Raw genomic sequence first — 24,123 nt, 5'->3', positions numbered from 1 at the left:
AGCCATATGGTGTCCCCGTCGGGTTACCCGCATCCCACGTGTGGTCAACATCCCTTTCCGTTCGGCCGGCGCCGTAGTACGTCGTCCCCCAGCGCACATAAGACGGAGCATCTGCGTTAAGGGCCTGACCTGAAATATGCTTATTACCTTCCTTGCGATTGTTCCTTGAATTACTACTGTCATACTCACTTACATTGCTGTTATTTGTGCAAAATGTCCTCGTCTCTCCCGACCCATCTTTACACTTAGCCATCCCTCTTTTGATGGACTGTAACTCCCTAACGACGTCCTTCAAAGCCCCCGTGACACCTACCATAACCTCGCGTAATGGCCCCTCGTCACAATCACCTGGCGGGTCATTGGTTGTAGACCCGGCCTCGGACGCGGAGTCCAGTGTGGCATACTCGTCGGCATCGTCGGCCGCCTCTGGGTTATTAAATATTACCTCCCCGCTATCGACCTCCCTTGGATCAGTCATGACGCGAACTCCTTTAATTCTTGATAATTTTAAACCCCTGACCTATCGCGTCTAGTACGTGACTATGTTACAACCCCCTTCGTCTGGCGTAGTTCGTATCGCTGGATCTGCTATTATAACAGATCCCACCGCTGCCACCAATAAATGTTACGACCTAGCCCCGTGGTCCGTCGACGCTATCAACTGTCCCTTTTAGGGTGACCAAGTATTTGAAGCAATAAATGTTACGACATAGCCCCGTGGTCCGTCAACGCTATCAACTGTCCCTTTTAGGGTGACCAAGTATTTGAAGCAATAATTGTTACGACCTAGCCAAAATGACGACGCAATGAACGTTTTACGTTTTATTTTTGGAGCAAATAAATATATGCATCAAGACATCAAACATCAGATATAATACACGGTAGTAATCAGCGGCACCGTACACAGCAAAACGCGTTGGCTTATATGAACGTTGGCACAGCACGTCGTAGTAAGACAGTAAAATATTATTATCAGTATAAAGTTGTTTACAAACTCAATATAAAATCAATGCCTGTTATTTTATTACTTGTAAGTAGTTTATATTTACTTATTTATTGTCTATTTAAATATTCAGGTTGATTTTAACCTTTTAAGAATAATATGCAGGCAGCTTGTTCAATGATCCAAATTCGACTGTCTGAGACTGAAAATTCACGGCCTTATATACTCCTATGGTTAAATGACCCGAAAATCTCGGTCAAAAATGACCTGACCCAAATTGACCCGACCGAAAATGACCCAGAATCGGGTCAAATGACCCGATTGGCTGACAGCCATTGTAAAATATTCAAGATGGCGGACGAACTGTCAAATGACCGTGAAGTTTCCGAAAAAGGATTTAAAGCATCACACTGGATTACAACAATAAATTATCAGTGCATTTCATGTGAATAATGGATTATTAACTAAGAGACATTATCACCTTGTGGAACGACATGATTCAAACGCTCAAGTAAGAATAACTTGTCAAGTTTTGAAATCTTGAAAGGTCAAAAACTATCTCAGGATTACCCAAGATTCAAAGGTAAAATGGCGGTGTACACGCTGAATTACAAAGAAAATATGTGAACTTTGTGAAATTCCCGACAAGAGTTATTACGTTTTGCTGTGTTAGTGCCATAAAACAACAGGTTTGAGATCAGTACATGTTATGCAAATAATGTTAAACCTGTACATCAATAATTTACTGAATAACTTGGTACTTATTGAATATTTTGCATGAACAATGCTTGAAAAAATGGACTTTATCCAGGATAATATTACTAACAACACTTAGTGACTATTAATGATCTTGGCATGATGGACACAGGGCTAGCCCGTCTGTAATATCAGGATGGCGCTAAGCACTGGCCTAAAATGCCAAGGTTTGAAAACTTCAAAATATCTTTCCATGAATAGACAAAGGTAAGTATGAATTACATATATTTTACATTAATAAAGATAAATACAGTATGGGGCGATGCCTGCCGGGGTTTATCAATATTGAATTTTTACTTGTTCAAGAATATCAGATATTTCCGTACCATATATTTTAGCACCGTAAATAAGTAAAGGCTTAACCATTGAATCAAATATTTTAAAATATTCAGCGTGAGATAAGTTTCCAAAAGCCCTCTGGTAGGCCTTTATGGCATAAATTGACTTCCGGGCTTGCGCACCTAATTTTGATTTTGCCTTTGTCCAGGATAATTTTGGAGTGAATATGAATCCCATGTACTTGTATACCGATGTAACATTTACCGGGGTGTCATTAAAATACCAATGCTCGTATGACCGCAGAGGCCCGCCATTTCTAAACACGATTATTTCTGTTTTCCTCTGATTAATAGTCATTCCAGTATTTTCGCAGAATTCCGAAATAGAATTAAGTTGTAATTGTAATTCAATAGCAGTGTCAGCGCAGTTCGCAACGTCATCTGCAAAAAGTATGCATATTATATCCGCGATTTGCTCTGTAATAAAATACCCATATGTCCCTTTGATCGTAGGAAGGAAGATAACTCATTAATATATAGATGAAAAATTATTGTACTGGTTACGTCCCCCTGTCGCATGCCAACGTTACAAATAAAGGGTTGCGTAGCTGTGCCACCGCCAACTCGTACACAACCGCGTAGATTTGAATACATAGACGTTAATATACGGAAAAGCTTTCCCTGAACTCATATTGTATGCAAACTGGTGAACAAGTTACGGTGTATCAATCCATCAAACGCCTTTTTAAAATCGACGTATAATACATAGAATCTCCCCCTAGGCTTACATGTATATTTCTGAACCATACTTTACAAATAATTATAAATACTTCGAATAACCAGTCCGAAATCCAGCTTGTGCCTCATCAATTTTGTTAAACTGTTCCGACCATGCACATAATCTGTCATGTATTATATTTGAAAATATTATACATAACGTTTATAAGAGAAATACCCCTGTAATTTGATGGGTCTTCTTTAGAGCCCGACTTGTGCACTGGGACAATAATACTATCTCTCCAAATATCCGGAAATACACCCGTATTTAAAACCCTATTAAATATTTGACGCAACACTGGAGTTATGGTTTGTCTTGTACTTTGGTAAAATTCAGCCCCAAATCCATCAGGTCCCTGAGATTTCCTCTTTTTCAATTTTGAAATGCTTGCAATAACCTCCCCGTCAGGAAAATAACAATTCAAAATGGAATCATATTCTTCATTAAATGTATTCGTGTCAAAAGTTATATCGTTCAGATTCGGTTGATCTTCATTAAACAATAATTTTCGAAAATAGTTCCGCCATGTATCAGGGTCTACGCGCAGAAGCTCTTGTTTTCTATTACGTTGGGACATTTTTAACAATTTCCAAAAGGATTTTGGATTACAACTAGATAATACTAGCTCATTCCTTTTAGCTTGCTGGTACAATTGCCTTTTAGTGAAACACGTAATTTTGAAATGTCTACGCAGTGAAATATAGTTTTGAAAATCTAACAACCCACTTGTCCATCTAAATCTTCGTAATGCAGCGTACTTTAATTGTTTAGCTAAAGCACAGTCTCTATCCAACCAGGGTTGATTGTTTGAAATTACATCGCGATTTGTTGAATCACGGTTTATATTTACGCGCAGTTTACTTCCTGCTTCCTCATTTATTAAAGAGATTTTGCACTACATGACTCATGAGAATTTCAAGGGGGCTTATGTTTCACACTCCTACGATGTTTCTTCTTATTCACCGGACTTGTTTGTAGAGTCCATTTTGTCATCTTTTTTTAGGTACGACATTTTGTAATAATGACTAACATACGAAAAGCGTTCACAAGCGTCATCTCTGATAGCTGTTGGCTTTTTTATCTTTCAAACATTCCCATATTCATCGAAATATGTTTGATATTGTTGGAGGAACACTGAGTCTGTGGCATGGCTGTCAAATTATGAATATGCCAAACTTTCTCAGTAGTAGAATAAGCGCCTTATATGGCATCTTTCTGCAATGGTATAGTATTTAATGGAATTTGAAAGTAAAAAAAGTAATTGGAAATAAGTGAGTTAATCGTATTTCGTAGACAAAGATGCAAAAGAAACTGTATGCTCATTGTATTAGAGAAAGGATTGGGAGAAAACTTTACGAGCAATGGTCGGTGAGCTATTTCATGTGGTGGAATGTTATACCTAACGTAAGGTTTAGTGTATGCATTCCAATTACAGGTGTTGCTCCTATGAAATAAATTAATTTCTGTTACACGAACTACCGCGTTTAATTGCAAATTTATTCATTTTGTCTGCCAAAAAGGTATGAAGTCATTAAATTTGTGGAATTTATGAAAAAATGGAAAAAATGAATAACTGCACTTAATTATGTAGTTTCAATGAGTGAGGATCTATTTAGAGCGTTTTCGTTGGTAATAAACCAGTTTTGGTTTATCATTAGTTTCGCGAACGTAGTTTTTGTTGTAATAATTTCAAATAAAATGAAAACCAGTTTTATCGTTTGTTTTACGAAAACCAAAACTGGTTTTTGAAACTATCGAAAACCCTCCGGAGGCGGTTTCGACGGTTTGTTCCATCCGAAATCTAGTTCACTTTGAAAAAAACACCTGGAGGGCACTGACAACACGTGTGTTGGAACACCAAACAGGCAAACGACAGTCTCCGGTATCATTGTTTTGAAGAAATTCAGAAGTTATGGATACATACAGTTGTTGTAACTATACACAAAACCAAAACTGAAAATAATTTGGTACCAACAAAAACGCCCTGAGTTAATAGAGTGAGAGACGCGCGTTTTCGATCAAATTTAACGCAGCGATTACTTCACTTTTGGGGAGGAGAGTGTCCGACCCGGGGACCTGGTATTTTATTTCACTCGAAATATATTTTCCGCAGCCGATCGTGAAAATATTGTTTTATGTCATATTGTGGAATATATTACGTCCTTTCACTGAAATCAACAAATATCACTATTTACCACTAAGGCAACGTTACCGTTTGTTAATGAAAAGTTCACGTCTGTTTAAATTCATTTATACAAGGGAATTGTTTAACGTGGATAAACATAACATATCGCATAACATCAATATACAAGGTAGTGTACGGTCGTTCTGTTGAGTTTTGAGATTCTCTATCAAAGAGAGGAAGGCCAGTCGTAGAAACCCTTCCATAATAAGCGAACTATGTCGACATGCTTTTAACTTCAAAACAATACATGCAAACAACAGGGACACGTCCAGTAGTCGACAATTAAAAAAGATAAACCATATTTAAAGGCAAGGGCCCAAATGACAATGAACTAGACTCAAACGTATGCGTACAACATACACTTACACAAATTAAACTATAAACACACTACACACGCATCAACATAGCTTAACCGATTAACGATGGGATTACCGCCTTGGCACGGTCAGTGAAACACGAGACATGTTGCGACACATTTACGACTTTCTTTATGGCCCCTGCTACACTGTTACGGCGTTTCCTGCGACATATTTCGATGTTAGGCGATTTGACACTCATACAAAATCACCACAAATAATCGCGGTTTGTTAGAGTCAATTTTGGTCTCACTGTTGGTTGGAAAGAATACCCTAAAACATGCGTATACACACGTATACTCTATATGTTTATACGGATCTTCCAAGGTATTCATTCTTAAAGGGACGAAAACTATGAGGCGAGTTCTGAGCTGGCTTTATGTCCCGTAAAAATGCTATGCTAAAGGTACTACATTGTTATATCCTCGTCATTTAGAAACGATGTTTGCTACGAGTTGAGAACTTGTCGTATGAAGAGAGGATGTCGAAACAATGGCGTCATATGGCGTATAAAGGCGAAATAATGCCGTGAAGCTTTGCACATTGTCAGGAACGGTCTACCAGAAAATTAAACTGTTTAAAGCCGTTATATGTGCCAACCGACTCGTATTTTGTCCTATAAGTGTTTTGCGTATTGTGCCCTTTTGTTGTATAGTATCGCCTTTCCTCACCGTCCCAAAACAATTGCTGGCTCGTGACGACAAAAAGAAAGGATGCAATGAGGGTATGACCTCTGTTACCATGTCAAAACTTAACAAACGCGCTGAACGCGTGTCGACGCTTCTCGTATATTTGAATTGTTTTAATTCTCGTCGTTCAAAAAATTATTAAACATCATCGAATGATGACTTGAAACAAAGATAACTTTTCTCTTTCTTCACCATTTTAAATGTAACAAAAGGCAGTCTATGGTGTATACACACACTGCTACTGATATTTGCATTTTCGATACAAGGTAGGGCACTTCATTAAGGCAAGTCTTTGTATTTTCTGTTACATTATCAAAGTACTGAAACTTTTTATTTTTGTGTGCCATTACAAATAACAATGTGTTACACACTGTAGAGCTCAATCACCACGTTGATAGCTGCATGCATTCCATGGACCCGGTTGTAGAAAAACATTGACAATGACATGGACAGCGCCAAACACATGCTCCTGAATCTAGGCGCAAAGCACGCAGCATTTGACGGTTTTCCAAGTAAGACCTTCCCATTTATGCAAATTATATGTTTGAGACATGATTGAGGAAGCGTGAAAAGGGAGGAGTTTATAACGGAAGAAAGGGGAGTTGGAAGTGTTTGTCGCCTGCGTTATTCATCAATTCATTTTATTCAGGTTATATGCGTGAAGGATTTAAATAGAATACAAAAGATCCCAAGTAATAAACCCAAATTTTTGTACTTAAGTATGGGTTTTGATCTGTTTATTTTTCCATGAAGAATTACATTGGCATTTACAAATTCGGCTGACGTAAGCACTCTATATGTCCTCTAGCTATTGAATTGTACCTCTTTTATGCATAGGTTCGAGTTTATTAAGTAATTTTCGTGAACAAGTAACCTAAATAAGCGGAGCGAAGCGAATTGACCGTGGTTTCTTTTTCACGAATAAATTACTTGATAAATTATAATATACATAGTGTTAGCCCCTCCAAAATTGAATTACTTTATAATTAACCGTACGCATCTCAAACAATACGAGATATTGTGATGTCATTTAAATCAGTTTTGCGCATTTGCATACTAATTATTCAAACAGTAAGTCGTCAAAAAAAAGAAACTAAACCTTTAACCAATTTGCTTTCTTGATTGTTTGAAAATTGGGGCAAACCAGAAATTGCGTTTGTTTTTTCTTGTAAATGATTATGCAATTAGACTTTAAGCATCAGATTATGGTGAAACATTCGCAAATAAAACTATTTGATAGGTCATTTAATGACACAACACGCCTTTACACGGCGTCAAAATGAAATAAACCTAAATCCTCGTCAAGTAAGAATTCTGTTTCGTTAAACGAATTAAGGTACACATTTAACAATTCGTTAACATATTTCGCTTCATAAAAATGTACGTTCATTGAGGATACATTGAGGAAATGCACATAAATACTTCATTTTATTAAAAATATTTATCGAAGCATGAGAAACATCAGCTTGTCAACAACGTGCTGTGCAACAAAAATGTCCTATTAAATAAAAGATAGCTGTCAAAATAATATTAAAATCTGAGTAGTGTTTTTCTGATACCCGTGATATACCAAACAACACTTTTTGAATATAACACTCACTTTGCACAAAAGTAAAGGCGATGTCATCTGCTGTGTATTTCTCTTTTGTCCTCTAATACAGACTGCGAGGGGGCTTGAGTTACTCAAGACATCCACTTTTATTGTAAACTTATTATCTGCTTCTTTGTTTCCACAAGCATCTTCCGTGCAGAACAAACTCGCACATTTGTTTTGGTTTTTCGAAAACTACCGCAGTGTTACGTTATAATTGTTAGCTTCAGCTCGACTGCGTTAGACATTGAAATTTTCTCGATACAAGGAAAGGAAACTATGTGTGTACATGATTTTTCGAATGACCCGTGGTTGTGTTTTTTTATTTCAAAATAAAAATGAATTGTAATGTTTTCAGTACAAATTGGGTCGCCTCCACATCACTTAAATGAAACAAGAAAGCAAAAGGGGTGTTACTCGGTCACCGTAAAAAAGCCAGTAAACCAAAAAACAACGAAAGTGAAGCTAAATGTTTCCATGACCACACCAAGAGCAGACAGGAAATATACCTGTCCATTAGTTTGCTTTAAAACTAAGGAACTTTTCATCCGTCATATGATCTAGCCAATTTATTTTCAATATCGTAAACTGTATAACGTGTCGTAATGAACGCGGAAGGAAGATATTGAATGTATTCATATTCTGCCTTTGTGCATACATTAACGAACAGCAACAACAACACCAACAACACCAATTACAACAACAACAAGAAAAAACAACTCAATAACACAACAACAACAACAGCAACATCATTATAATTACATGATAGTAAGTACTGTATGCTCTTGTACGGGATAAACATAAGATATTTGGTAAATTTAAAGCATAATTTGAAAAGTATTATGCTAGATAAAACAAGTTCTATTGAATTAAATGGTTTATGCCTATATTGGGTAGTAAAACATAGCTTAAAGTATACAAATATTAACTAACCTGTAAGCAAAATCAAAGCCAAATTGAATTTAACGTATGACAAGGAAGTACATCGTACATGTATGCTCATTACTTCCTCATTTAATAATAATGTTCATCTTCGTTTTATTTAAAAATAAGTGTTGCAATGGTTTTTTTTCTTTAATTCCTGACTTCGTGTTTCGATTGAATATATTTTGTAAGGCATTTGAATTTCCTTTGTTATATAAAACCAATGACATTTTATCAGTTGAGTTTTTGGAGAGAAAGCCATCTACATACCAGCCTACCTACTTACCTTTCCTATGTTTGTAGATGTAAGTATGTACAAAGAGTCGTTTTTACCTATTTTTGGTCAAATATATAGTTAAAACATTACGAATAAAAACATTATACATATATTTTCATAAATACGGTTTCATCAGTTATCAGAAATGCGTGTTTTTCTTGATATTCATTTTCATGCGCTGCGCCAAATGAACTTGTCTTTGGACAATCAATCTGCCCTTTCATAGACCCATATCTATTATTTTTGATTCTACGTACATATATTTTAAACAATAGTTGGTGCAATTGGAATACATTTTATGTAGATACATCTATCGACAAAACACTGTTTGGTAGTGAAAATCCATCATGCTGACTTTTTCGAAGTCTGAAGAAAACAATGACAAGTAGACATTTCCCTCAAGATAAATGGGGTTGCCTTTGTCGAATTATGTCCTAAATAACCTAAAGTCTGGTCTTTGATGCAACTTATGCATTTATATGGGGAAATTGTACTTAAGATTGGTGTTTGAAAAGTTTGTGTCTGTACTTCCGATGTGTCCATGAAGTACGGAATAACAATCTTCGATTTCGCTTGTGTCACCCATTTTTTCCATACGGGATTTGCCTTGCGGAAATTTAAACATCCATTTGTGATATCAGCATTGGTACAAAACTCCTAAGCCTTTTCTACTTTTACCTGTTGCTGCATAGTGCTCACCTATATGTCCCTACAAATACGTGCTCCATGCACAAGGACATTTTGAAACTGAGATCATACCGCCTACGCCAAAACATGCTTTATTTCTCAGAACACAACCTTTTATAATGTATACAGTGTAGAGTTCAAACGCCACGTAAAAGCTTTATGCATTCTATGGATCAGGTGGCAGAACACTTTCAAAAAGTCAGGAAGAAAGTCGAACACATGCTCCTGATTTAAGGGGCACAGCACACAAATGAAAGTTTCAAGGAGGACTCCTTTCCCGTTTATACAAATTTAATGATTGACACATGGAAAAGCGTGAATGGGGAGGAGTTTATAACGGAAGAAAGAGAGAGTTGGGAGTATATGCGGGAAGATCCGGACTAAATAGTGCGTATACATGTATTATGAACTATGCTTATTTGGTGTACATGTACTTGCATGTATCTTTTTTTTCACGAAAAGTTATCATCAATGATTATAACTTAATTTCTGTTTGTGTTACCTTGTTTTTGATCTTATGATGTAACTGAAAGAATGCGCTCATGTTTAGAAGTGTAAGTAAAGGCAAGTGAAACGTTTGCGTCGGTCATTTGATGAACACCAACATGTCAAAGGGAACTAAACCACCTACCTTGTAGCATATCAAACGCACATAGATGCATTAGATGAAAAATGAACGCTTTAAACAAACCTCTGATACGAATCACAATTTTACAAATCAGACCATACGCCCATGGTTGTGGCATCGATAAATACATCACCTCAACAGAACAGTATTTAATTCAATACATGTAAAAGAACTTGACAAACGTCAACCTGCCCCCGTGGAAACAAGGCGTTGTTTAATGATAGTATATTTGCATTGACAAGCAGTCAATACAACATAAATAGAATGGTATTGAAAATGAAACTATCGGAAAAGACTTAATATAGCGCCCTTCATTGTTAAATGTCAAAGAACCTTCCAAATACGATTCCACATATATAACGTTACACAACATGAAAGTAAAGGCGGTGTCATCGTTTTCCAGTTTTCCTCACTAATTTTCTCTAATATCATTGTTGCCTACTGTTTTACTCCATGGCTATAGTGTCTACTATTTCTACCAATCTAAAGAGTATTACGTTACGAAAGCGGAAGGAAGTCGTCTGATGTATTCATATGACTATAAGACCAAAAAAAACAACCTGTGTTTCCGGTAACATGGCGAAAAAAAATAGGGTCGGTAGGTCGGGATTTTTTTTTTTTTAATTTTACACTCTCCATATCATGCAAATATCTGTTGCATCAGATCAATTATATCATATCTACGCGTTTCTTAATTTACAAAAAGTTTGATAAAAGAGCATTGTTTAATGTCTGAAATCATATCCTTACCTTCGACTACCGTATTTTCCCGCCAATTTTGCCCATGAAATCTGGTGTTTTTTTGTATACAATACTCGTTTATAAGTCGTGATCGGTTTTTAGGAAAAATCCAGCACTTCAATTTCAACAAATCTTTGATAATGTTTTAGCTAAACAGTCAATTTTCAACTAATTTTTTTAATTTGCTTCAGGAAAAAAAAACGATTTTCTTGTCAACTGTGAGCTCCTTAAACTAGGCCTTCAAGTGGAGGTAGGTTAATAAAACAACAAGTAAAAGCGGTGATGGATTTATCGTATTTAAGTACATTACTACAATAAAAGTTTCATTCATATTTATAGTGAATTTAAACATTTCGGTCATTGTTTTAAGATTCCCAGACGACGATTATTGATTATTATTTTTTCGATCGTATGGTATTTTCGTACCAGCCTAGGCGAAATCCTGGCAATCAAATGGGACCATACGGTATCCGACTGACCGAATTAGATACAAACCATAGCCACGCGCTTTTGATCTTATCACCGCGCGTTTACTTTTATGTCTAAAAAAAGATTAGGGTCGGCGAGGAAAAAATAGGGTCGGTCGGGTTACCGGAAACCCAGGTGTTTTTTTTGGCCTAATTAGAAATGTAAACCCAGAAGTAAAACATTCAAGTTTGTGAAAATCCTCAGCGAAGCCATGTCACTTGACTGAGATCAAACCAACTCAAATCTTACAAGAATACACCGGATTCTACATTGACAAGCCTATAAGCCAAACACAATAATGAAATTTCTGTTAAGAGGCACAATCATATCTGTATTGAATAAAGAAACTAGAATAAGACTCAACATTTATTGGGATATTCATGAAATATTTTGCATTATATTATCATCTTTATCGAAAAGTCCAACGTTTGGTCAGAAAGATAATGTTTTTTCAATAACCAATGACTACTATAAATTCTTGGTCTTTTTTTCTGAGAAAGAATTCATCATCGATGCACATGGTTTATGATCGTCATATATCTAGACTAAGTTATCAAATTAGATATGAAATTCTATAAACTTCGCCTGAATTGTTGTATTTACTTTTATTATGGCTTACGCATATCTCTGAATTATTAATCATGGTCAAATAGTTCAAAACCAAACTAAACTGTCATGTCTTTGAAAAGTTTTTGCATTCTCACATGACACTCTGAATTATATTCATTCGACTGGTGTATACTTATTAGTACTTTGATAAGATTTTTTATTTACGTTTTTACTTTATTCAAGATTTTTGGGATAAGGGTGAGATTGAGGTGAAGTTGTGCACACAAACTAGTTTAAATTTTACAGACCGTACCAAGGCGGTACCTAACACTCCTTGATAAACACCACTTGTTTTTATGTATTATAAATGTAGTGTGTTGTTTGTGGAGTTTTGTGCTGTCCAAGTTTCTGGTTTGCGAGTGTTTGTTTTTGTGTTCTATGTCTTTGGCGTTGACCATGTGCAATAAAACGGGGTTTATGTTTAAACTTTCGACAACTGTACTTGTTTCTGTAGATTTCCATTTAAATATTCATAAATTTGTCCAGATTTCGCCAGAAACACCATTTAGACCAAACTTTTCTCAGACAAGTTATCAAATTATATTTAAAACCAAAGTACTAAATTATATCCATGGCTTTTCCAGGCAGTTCTATCTCGTCGGATATCGCTGCATGTTGGGAGAAATATCGTGATAATACGACAGGGTTTAGCACAAAACATGCTGTGACAGTGTGCTGAGTACTGACTGAATCACTACAACATCTTCGATTTTTGCAACGCGTGTACGTCGAGCAGTACGCGAGTTACTTTGTATAAGCAACCTTCGACTTTATCTCTCTCATCACGAGGAGGAAGTGTTTTTTTTAAAGAAAACGTTTTAACCTTATCACCACTTTTTGTGCAAATGCTAAAAACATAAAGAACTCGCATGGTATCAAACTAAGATGTACCTATAGTGTTCTTATATAGGAATATAATTATCGTACAATATCGTAAACACTCGTATCAAATATAAACGTTCCATAGACGGCCGGACCCAGAATTTGGGATTGCATGGCGGATCGATTTTTCAAAGTGACAATTCAACTCAATCGATTGAAAAGGCTTGACCTTATTCGTGGCTAGAAAAAGGTGAACTATTAAAGAAGTGATCATGAAACGTGGACCAAAATAAGGAAAAAGTATTGCTTTATATTTAAGTTTAAACAAATTTGCGCTACAACTTTATAAATGGTAGTTAACTGCTTGCATTCCTTACTAAATCGGACTGCTATTTCGGATCGTTTATCATGCAAGATTAGATTTGAATTGTATTTCTAATTTAAAATGTTCTCGTCAATAGTGTAGGAAACAACAGTAATTCGTTATCTATGACCTTGTTTGTGAAACTAGAATATTCAGTAAAGAGTATTCTTCCTTTAAAAATGCACATCCGTAATAAATGGACAAATAATAAATTGTTATACTATACCTTTATCATGACATCGACTTAACCGCAATTAATTTGTTCGCTTGTCTAGAGAGTCGAGCGAGGAGATTGAAGTGAAAATGATATCTTACGCTTCATACCGCCTACGCAAACAGTTGTGTTATATTTCCCAGAAGAAAAAAAAAGAACGTTTAGATGATGAAAAGTATTGCAAAGATGCAGCGACTGAGTTGACACATTTATTCCTGCAAGTGTTTGTAAAAACTGCGTTTTGTCCGGTATAGGTGGACTTGTATAATAGTAATATTATAGCACAAAAGGGCATTTAAACTACGGATATATTTGTACCACGTGGATACAGGATTATTAAGTTAAGACCACAGGTATTTAAATCTTTTGTGCAATATGTAGTGTATTCAGTCTTAATGTATTGTTTTAACTGTTTCTATTTGGGGTTCCAAAGAAGATACATTTCCTTGATAGTACAAGTAATGTTAAAGAGCTTAAAGACGGTATTCGAATCTCGTTCCCTTACAAAATGAACATTCCAGGAGGGAAACAAAAATGGATGAATTCTTTTTTTCCCCAGTTACCAGCCGATTTTAAAATTAACATTTATATTAGCATTTTAGAAATGTTGCTTCTGGAGTAAAAGCCGACTCTGTAGAGCACCAATTAGTTTAACAGAGAGATCGTGTGTTTTGAGAGAGAAATTATTGTCCATTTACAAGATTTCTTTATAATTCCGAGTCAATTAAAAAGTCATTTAGCTTAAGAAAAACTGACCTTATATAATATATAAAGCCATAATTGCACAAGCTTTTCTTAATATATACAGTCGTTTTTATGACAAATATTATATCTTAGCGAAACGGGTTTAAAACATGGATTGAGTATTCGAAAGAAAACTAATGAATTTCTTCTATTTTTATATGTTTGTGTGATTTAATAGTAGATTCAACCTATAATAAAGATTTGCTTGGCAATAGTTCACTATTGTTAACAACGTTATTCATTATTGATTGTAGTTTGTATTTTAAAAGGATATTTCTGACGCCAGGGACAAAACCCTGTGAAGCCAACCAGAGGGTTGTTAAATGTAAAATGAACGTTTATATAGTATATCACATAGATTTCGATATAAAACAAATCTTTAAAAGGTTTGTCAGAGTAATTTTGATGTCCAACTCTAGAACAGCAAAACTGACAGCAACAATGATGACGATATCCTGGAGAGCGGAGATGAGTTCAACGATAACAGACTCATTCAAGAGCACATGACCTGACCTGTTTGGACTAGAGACAGGATGCAGACAGGGTCTAATTTGTTCCGACGTTTTTTTTCTAGTGAAACTAAGCATTGAAGCGCTCTTTAAGCGAGACAAGTAGTACAATGACGATGAGCTTATGAATTGAGTCATCTGAAAGGGCTTTCTAAACGTATATAGAAACTATTGATCACTCCTTTTAATATCCGTCATAGTAGATTAATACTGCCGTTAAACAATTGATTAAACTTTTATCTTCATTGAATACTATATTGAAATCGATTAGCAGCAATAATAGAACAAGAGTGTTAGTAAATGAACAAATTGACGTCTTTATTCTCAGACTACATTTGAAAGCAATTCGCATAAATAAATGTATTCGAGAAACGATAGACTAGCGTAGTAAGTTTTTGAAATGAAGTTTGAAGCATCAATGTATGTTTTGTAGTGATCAAAAAGTTAATTTTAAAAGGTTTACGTTTACGTGGAAACACCACGCTTTACATGGCGTCAAAGAAAATTAAACAATATAACTTGTAATATGACACTAAATACTGTTACTAGGTGAGAAAATACAAGCGGGCAACAACCCGTTAAGGCAGATCACAGTTTTTATCAGACTGTTCGCTAATGGTTCTGACATCGATGAGAGGCACCATCACAACAAGACAGTATCTAAATAAAAATATGTTTTAATTGACAAAAGTAAGCGTGTCCCCTCAATTCAATGATGGTATCTTCGCACTGACAGACTGTCAATAGAAACAGAACAATAATGATAATGAAATCATCAGAGAGAAAAAAACTTAATGCAGCGTACTTCATTTGTTGTCTGTCAAACTAACTCTCAAATACGATTTCATATTTACAACGTTTTAACGTTTAGTTATCAGCACAGGACAAACATAAAGGTGTTGTCACCGTTTTTTAGCTCTCATCACTTCTTTTCTGTAATTACTTTTTTATCAACTTTTTGGTTGGTTTCCCCAAATACCATTTATGCACACATCATATTTACACATATTTTAGCTCTAAATAAGCTTTCTATGTGTCCCTTTTAAACGGTGAGTCTCAGCTTTACTTCAAACAGAAATCGTCCTTGATACAGGAACAGGAATTATTTGTGCGCTTGATTCCACGAGCTACACATAATTGAATTTGTAATTCCTCAGCTTAGTAAAAGCGAAAGCGAAGTCTTATTGTATTCTGCTTAGTTATATTGGATCAAATGAACTTGCAATTCCTGTTTCCACTATAGTAAGCCTTATTAAGTGAAGAACGCGGATGGAAGACTCAAGGGGTGAAAGCGAAAAGGTTCTATCTTGTTCTTTATTTAATGTCACTTAGAACCTTTTCGCATTCAACCCTCGAAGTGGTCCTGTGTAAACATATGTCTCTAATTAGAAATCAAACACAAGACGAAGAAAGACAATAGTGCCGGAAGTCTGTAATACGAACGTATGCCCGGTTTAGGTACGACTTACGAATACCTTACGACTACGAGACACATGGTTAAATTCTAAATACTGCTCGTAAACAAGGCAAGACACATGGCTTACTAGTATATTGGTAAAACATCAGAATGGAGTCTTTAAAACAAAGTGCACTTGGAGCATGGTAACAGATTGTTCTGTTTCAAACGTTTGGCTAGCCAGATAATGTTTTTCATAAACTAATCGTTTTTTTCTAACATATTGGTATTTTTCTGAGAATGAATTCAACTTCGATGCACATGGCTTATCGATTTAATTTTCTAGTTATCTAATTAGATACTGTGAAATCATTAATGTTCGTGGGCATGAAATTTCGTGGTTTGCCGAAAAAAAACAATTTCGTGGGTACTTAAATTCGTGGATTTTCATTTTTGAAAAAAAAAATCGAAGATGCGATCGTCCTAGATCGTCTGCATAATATTCACGCGCTGGCCCGTGATTTCCGTCTTCTACGTCACTCGGTTTATGACACTCGCTAATGTGGTACGACATGCCAATTAGTGCATATACCCATGTCACTTATCGATTTAATTGGGAATAAAGGAAATAAAAGAAGATGTACCCTGATCATAAATACAGATAGGGGAAGCCATTTAATGCCAATTTAGAATTTTGCAAACTGTGAAAACACCGAAAAGGTGCGTTTATTGTCACGTTCGGTGCTTAGTAACCTTCAATGTACTAGAAATCGATTAATTATTTCATTAAATAAAAAAATCGAGTACAGACACTCATTACGCACATCTTGTAAACTTGGAGATTTTCATTTACAGCACACGTTTAAACACGTGCTTATAACTGTCATTTGCTGCATAAAACACATTTAATTGATTTGGTTCATTATTTGTCAAAGGCAGTTATAATATATTAACAGAATAATGATCGTAAGTTATACAGTGAGACAGGTTTTAACACTGTATACTGCGACCTCTGTAAATAATATACTAGAGTATGTACGTAACAAGGCAATTGAAAAAGTGAATAAAGGGTTTATATTTCGTGGGATCATGAATTCGTGGATCACCTAACCCACGAAAACCACGAACATTAATGCCCCACGAACATTAATGATTTCACAGTATTAGATTTTATGAACGTTGCCTTTATGATTTTATTAATCTTTCGTTATCGTACACGAATTGCTCTAACTTAATCATCCTGGTTAAATAGTTTAATAAATCATTGTTTGAACAAGCTTGCCATAAACAAATAGTAACTTTAATTTCTATTTCACCAGGCAATGCTTATAGGCCTCCTTTTTTGTAGAAATATTGGCTGTGGCGATATTCTCACGCGTATTGAATTGTTTGCTTTACCTGGAGGCTGACTCCTAAACTATGATAACACCAGCTACGTCTTTTAAGTTGTAGGATTTTTCAATTCAATTCAATTTGCGGTTTGCATGAGTGCCACAAATTCATCAAATTATAGCAATTCTATTTCATTTGTTTTATTGTAATACAGTATGTTTTTGATACCTGACAAAATCAAATTTAGCATATACACATGTGAAGTTGTAAACTTAAACTGCATTAGTGCATGTATATCAAGCATACATGTATGCTTGTATACCAACAGCACTGTACTTCTTATGTTCCGGTCTCGCCTGTTGTCGTATGGTAGTTTGAAAAATGTCGATATAATTCGTATACAGTCGAACTAATGTCGTCGTTTCCCGCTTATTGTCGAGAACGACCTACGTGAATTTTAAGCTGCTCAACATTCTTATCCTACAAATCTTGCAATCTTGAGGAGCCATATCATGGTCAAACACTCAGATCTTTACATGGTTAAGCACTCAGATCTTACCATTTCATTCTTTATTAGCGCAAATGCTAAGAAAACGTTCAAAACGCGCATTATGCCGTAATAAGTCGCACAAATACTTTACTAATATCGCAATGTATTGGACCATAAAGTACTTATCGTGCTTAAATCATACAAAACTCGCTGCTAGTACGATTATTTGACGCTCTCATGCATTTCCGAATGAGTATCGAAGAACTATCGATGGTGTCTCCACTTCTATAAGAGTCGTGTCAAAATAACATATAAATGTCCTTCAAAATATCGAACGTGTATCGTGGAATACCCCTAAACATGAAATGAATTTTAATTTTATAGCTCGCGACATTATTTTGCAATTTGGGGTAAGTTGAAAATCACCCAAAATCGCCAGTGTATGAGACAAGAAGTATCTGGACAGTTCGGGGGGGGGGGGATTTTAATTAAGTTTCATTGTCTCTATTATAAACCTTCATAGAATAAATCGAAGTGAAATTCAGACGTCGAAGCGGGTTAACGACTGGCTTCCCACCGCGATTTCTTCTATGTGCATACGCAAAACATTGTTGGCAATATCATTTTATGATAAACGATTATTGCATTAGATGTTATCCATGTTTTTATCATGTTAATATCGGGCTCTACAGAATTTTTGTTCGAAAAAATGAATTTTGCTGAAATAAAACACAACACAACTACATGATTTTATTCATATTATGTTAAAAAAACAGTTGAAAAACTCCAAGAAATAAATCCTAATGTATTTTCATTCTGTGTCACTGAATCTACATTTACGACTGCGGGCGAATTTGTATTTCATTTGTCAATATACTCATTACCAAGTGAATTGTTCATGCAGTGTTTGATTTGTGCCCTTAGCAAGATCCTTTTTAAATTCTAGGTTACATGGCTTGTCCCTGTAGTTTCCATTAGTTGTTGTTGTTTTCAATAATTGATATAATGTTAACGAACAAGGCCTATGCATTATCTTTATCCGTGTAAATGGAACGAAAATATTCAGTAAGAATCATTGGACTTTCAGAACGTTCATCAGCAATTGAAATATTAAAATTCGCTAGAATATACCACTATAATGACATCGACTAAACCTCTATTACTTTGTTCACTACTAGAGAAGATCGAAGTAAAACTGATACCGCACGCTTCATACTGCCTATAGATGTGCTTTATTATTATATAAAAAGTAAAAGTTAAGTATTAGACGATATGATATTGTGCAGAGTGGCAGTAAAGTAGTGCTTGCAAGTATGTGTATTAAACGGAGTTTGTTTTGATATAGACACGTTGAACAATAGTGGCCTTAAAGGAATTGTCGTATGCGTGTCATACAAGTGGATATGTTTTAGTTAAAGGACTCCTATCATTATTAGTATTATTGGACAGCATGGATACAGGATTATTCCAATAAAACATAAGTGTTATACTCGTATTTAAAATCAATGCATAAAAATGTATAACAAACATACATTTTCAGTGATAAAACTTTAGCTTCTTACTAAATAATTTATTTATTTAAATGTTAATTATTGATAACAGGATTATAACCGCGTATATTGAATAGCTGAAAACGCACAAATATTTTCACTGGTGGGTCCTAAAAAGATTAACAGTGATCAACTATCGTCTCATAAGGTAGAACTACATGTTTCTGCATCTTTCTTTCAAATTAAACATGGTTTTCTTCTTAAGAACCATTGTTTTCGACATTTATTCTTCCTTTTCACAAATGTCTGATATTTTGGTTCGGATTGCCAATATATTTATAAGCATTTGAGTCCGAAGGGTAAAAAGATACAGAACAAGTGTTAGTTAAAACGCCCCTGAAAATTAGCTTGAATCGTAAATGGAGCCCAAAATTACACAACGTAACTGACACAAATACCAACATTCTTTTGATATCATAACGCTATCATTAGGTGTATTTGTTTCAAATGTTTGCTCATCTATTACAAATTTATTTCAGCTTGGAGATTAGACAAGTACAAGACTCGATGGCTTTACAGAATCAATCAAGCGCATATGACTGTTCCAGTTAGCCAACAAATTTGTCAAGGATCGCTTCTGTACACAAACCGGAAAACTATCTTCAATTCGTATGCAAATGATGGATAATATTTTTCGTAATCAACATCGCGCGGATCAGAAATCAAACGTCGACATGCCTCTTAAAATAATGTTTACTACATGATAACCAGTGGCAAAGAATGGGTTGTGAGAACAGCAAATCAGACAGCAACGACGAAGACGAGATCCAAGAGCACGAGGATGAGTTCAACGAGAATAGGGTGGACTCAATCAAGAGTACGTGGCCAATACTGACTAGAGACAGGATGCAGACTGGGTCCAATTTGTTTCGACATATATTTCTGGTGGAACCAAGAATAAAAGCGCTCTTTAAACGAGACAGGTAACACATAATGATGAGCTAATGAGCTGATTACTGAAAGAATGAACGTGTCTGGAAGCTATTGATCACTCCTTTAATAATCGTCATCTTTTATCTAAAAACTTTTATCTGTATTGAATAATATATTGAAATCGACGTAAACGCAGTAATAATTCCGGAGCAGTGTAAGGATATGAACAATGTTTGCTTATGTCCATAGACTGTATCGGAATACATTCATTATTTAAAAATTGATTTGATTGATTTGAGAATTAAAGGCTTCATGCTGTTATAGTTATTTCAAAACGGAGATATTGGTCTAAAGTAGTTTGTGATGCGTACATTTATAAAATATCTATGTCTTATACTTTTGATGTACGTACAACACTGTTAAAGATATGTCACACTTAAATTTTCCGAGAAAATGAGTCTTTCTAGCATTGCAGCATATTTAGAATTTACACGTTTTTGGAACCGATACAATTTGTTGTTTGCAGTAAAGTATTACCATCGTTATACATTTTCTAAAGCAATACAATATCGTTAAAATGATATTGTTTATTTTACAGACATAAATTTTGAAGTTATAAATCACCTGTTATATCGGAGTTTCTATGACGTCATTTTGAAATTCGTCACGGTTTTGAATAGTTGTAACTATGTTAATAAATATGATTATATGTGAAGGCGTTAGCCTCCACTGCAAGACATAGTATTTTACCTTTTGCATTTAAAACAGATGGTCAATTGTTTTGGTAAGTTATCATCCATGTATCCATGCAACGTTGTAATTCATTAGCTCTGTTAAATAAGGAAGCTCTCTTTGTAGTTCTAATACTTTTTGTTATGGTATTTGCCATACAACAATGAAGGGAGCTGCATTAAGGCTCGCCAGATTCTGTCATTTTAATTGCATTGTCATCAAACTGAAATTTCTTCGTCTTTTACAGGAGCATGACTGATGAAGAAGTGCTACACAGTATAGAGTTCAAACACCACGTTGAGAGATTTATGCATTCCATGGACCAGGTGGTAGAGAACATTGACAAAGACAGAGATAATGTCGAACACATGCTGTTGATTCTAGGAGCAAAACATGCAACATATGACGGTTTCAAGGAAGACTACTTTTCCGTTTATGCAAACTGCATGATTGACACATGGGAAAGCGTTATAGGGGAGGAGTTTATTAAGGAAGTAAGGGAGAGTTGGGAATTGTTGGTTGCCTACGTCATAAGGTATATGAGTGAAGGATTTAAAATGTATACACATGACTCCTGCGAAGAAATTCATATGGAACATCTCCATGAAGAAGATCCAGACTGAGTAGTATTAACTAAATTAATTTCTTGTATGGGTTTTGATCCCGTATGTCTTCTTGAGGCATTTACTCATTCGATGACGTAAGAACTGTGGCTATGTTGATTTTAGGCAAGAGAATCATTTGCGTCGGTCATTTAGAGATCACCACGATTTACATCTCGTCAAAGAAAACTAAAACACATACCTTGTAGCATATCAACTTCACTTACATGAGTACCTTTCGTTAGACAAACATAATACATGCGTTCAATTATTCTTTAAAACGGATCACCACATTTTGTCATTTAGACATTCCTTTATTATGATGATATCGACGAACCCATCAAAACAACACAGTATCTAACATGATGTATGTTTAACAAGCTTGACAAACGTCAGCATGTCCACGTGGAAGCGGAACAAGGCACTGTGCAATGACTATGCCTCAGCATTAACCGGCTGTCATACTATTCCCATTTGACAACGTTAAGAGATATTAACGCTTCCTGTATACAACAAGAAAGTTAATGCGCGGTCACCGTTTTCATGATCTCCTCAATACTATTCACCAATGTATGTTTGCGCCATTATTGAACTGACCTGTACGTTTTCAAAACAAAGAGTTACAATGACTGTTCTTAACATTAAAAATTGTTTAACGGCTTCTACTTTTAGTGATAAATTATATTTTGCGTCGATGTAGGTTTTGTTCCACTGGTGTGAGCGTGTTACCCCGAAAGCGGAACAATGCACATTTCAATGAGGATGTATTTGCAATGACCAGCTGTCATACCATTCCCCATTGATAACGTTAACAAACACCAATGCTTCAGTTCAAAACACGAGAGCAAAGTCGGTGTCGCCGTTTCCTATGCTCTTCTCAAAAGTTTTCTTTATTGCTAAAGTTTCCTTTTCGTTGTCATCACATGGAGCTGCAGTGTATGTACCCTTAAAATTGTATAGCGTTTTCCACTTGAATGTAAATCTATATTTTGCAAGCTTATTTTGCATCAATGTTTGATCTTGTCCACAAAACCATACTTGCACACATTAAACTTGCACATGTTTTAGCACTAAGTGACCTTCAAATGTGTCTGTTTATAAACAGTAAGTGTCAGCTACACTTGATTAGAAAAGAGCTTCCTTGATACAGGAAAATATCATTATTTGTGTGCTTTGTTTTCTTGAACTACTCCTGGTTGAATTTGCAATTATTACTTAATTAATAAAAAGCGAAACAAAATCGTATTGTATTGTGCTTATGGGTAAGGCTGGATTTGTTCAAGTCACATGAAATAGCCATTCCTTTTTTTAATAACCTAAACAGTTGAGTTAAAACACGGAAGAAAGTGGTCTGATGTATTCATATGACTTTAATCAAAAAGCAAACTTCGCTTGTTCATATTCTGTTGAGGGACCATGTCGCGGGACCGAGAAAAAAAGGAACAAGAACAAGCAAGACGCTTCACAGGCCTCAATAGTCTCTGAAGATGAACTTTGAAATGTGTACTGGGGTAACGTGTTCCTAAGTTTAGTCAGCCATATATACTTATTAATATATGTTTTTGTATGTTCAAAATCTGTTGCCTTTTTGAAAATTTGGAATTTCAGGGGCTAAGTTTGGGGAAAATAAGGCTCCGTCACGTGTACCGGCTACGACAAAGACAAAAAGGCACTAATAATAGGTTACTGCACGTCTAAAAGATTACTTTTGGTACTCGAATATTCGATCGAAAGAATTACCGAATATTCGAATATCAATTTTGCCATTCGTTTGCATCCCTATTATTAACACATACTTAAGGAAGAACTTTAACTCGTTACACAAAGCTGAAACATTATAGATTATAAAACCTAGTTATTTAATCAAATATTTTTATAAACTTTGTTCAAATTGTTTCGATAAACATTTCTGTCATTAACTGAATTATTTATCATAGTCAAATAGTATTCTTTAAACAGTTCCAATCTCGTTCAAATATTAACGCTTATTAAAATACTTTGAGCCTAATTTATCAAGTTACATAAGACATTGGCTGTGGTTAGTTAAGTGTACTAAGCATAGGATTTGTAGAATGCAACTTTCCTCACAGGCTATAAAATAACATCAACTCCTTCGACTTCACTGCCAACATATGTTTTAGAATGAAGCATACACAATTTTAGACTGCAACTTTGCTCACAGGCTATGAAATAACATCAGCTCATTCGATTTCACTACCAAAATATGTTTTAGAATATAGCATAGAATTTTTTATGATGCAAATTGGGTCACAATCCATGAAATAACAGCAACACTTTCTACTTCACTACCAACATATACTTTCTACTTCACTACCAACATATGTTTGAGAATACAGTTATGTAAAGTATTAAAAACTTTGACAGTTTTAAGCGGATATAAAACACCATCACTGAGTTTTCACTTTTCATATTACGTTAATGCATTGTGTAGGTAGTCTTTTGTATGAAGATCTGCATTTGATTTTTTAAGCTGATATATGGTTCAGTCCGGTAACTCGCAAAGTCTCAAAAATATCGAAGGGGTTTCGTCGAATAACGGCACACATATTTTAACTACACTAGTA

The 24,123-nt window shown here is 35.2% G+C and overlaps 2 protein-coding genes across 3 annotated transcripts in view; one reads left to right on the top strand and one right to left on the bottom strand.

The window, feature by feature from the left end:
• Positions 1 to 24,123, bottom strand: part of LOC128238476 (uncharacterized) — a 38,485-nt gene that overhangs the window by 7,894 nt on the left and 6,468 nt on the right. The window lies entirely within an intron of this gene.
• On the top strand, positions 13,435 to 22,747 carry LOC128238480 (uncharacterized). Of its 2 annotated transcripts, none has more exons than XM_052954439.1 (3): positions 13,435 to 13,663; positions 19,811 to 20,254; positions 21,184 to 22,747. In XM_052954439.1, the coding sequence occupies exons 2-3, from the start codon at positions 20,052 to 20,054 to the stop codon at positions 21,557 to 21,559; spliced, it is 579 nt and encodes a 192-aa protein (XP_052810399.1). In that variant the 5' UTR covers positions 13,435 to 13,663; positions 19,811 to 20,051; the 3' UTR covers positions 21,560 to 22,747. The 2 variants fall into 2 exon arrangements, with proteins under 2 accessions (XP_052810399.1, XP_052810400.1); XM_052954440.1 differs by lacking the exon at positions 13,435 to 13,663 and adding an exon at positions 19,410 to 19,479.

This window comes from Mya arenaria, chromosome 6 (assembly GCF_026914265.1).
Source record: "Mya arenaria isolate MELC-2E11 chromosome 6, ASM2691426v1".
In the NCBI taxonomy this organism is placed as follows: Eukaryota; Metazoa; Mollusca; class Bivalvia; order Myida; family Myidae; genus Mya; species Mya arenaria.
This window is presented reverse-complemented; position numbering and strand designations above follow the sequence as displayed.

Coding starts and splice junctions, on each gene's coding strand:
- LOC128238480 (XM_052954439.1), top strand. CDS start 20,052: ATGGGTTGTGAGAACAGCAAATCAGACAGCAACGACGAAGACGAGATC. Junction 20,255..21,183: donor GCGCTCTTTAAACGAGACAG/GTAACACATAAT, acceptor CGTCTTTTACAG/GAGCATGACTGATGAAGAAG.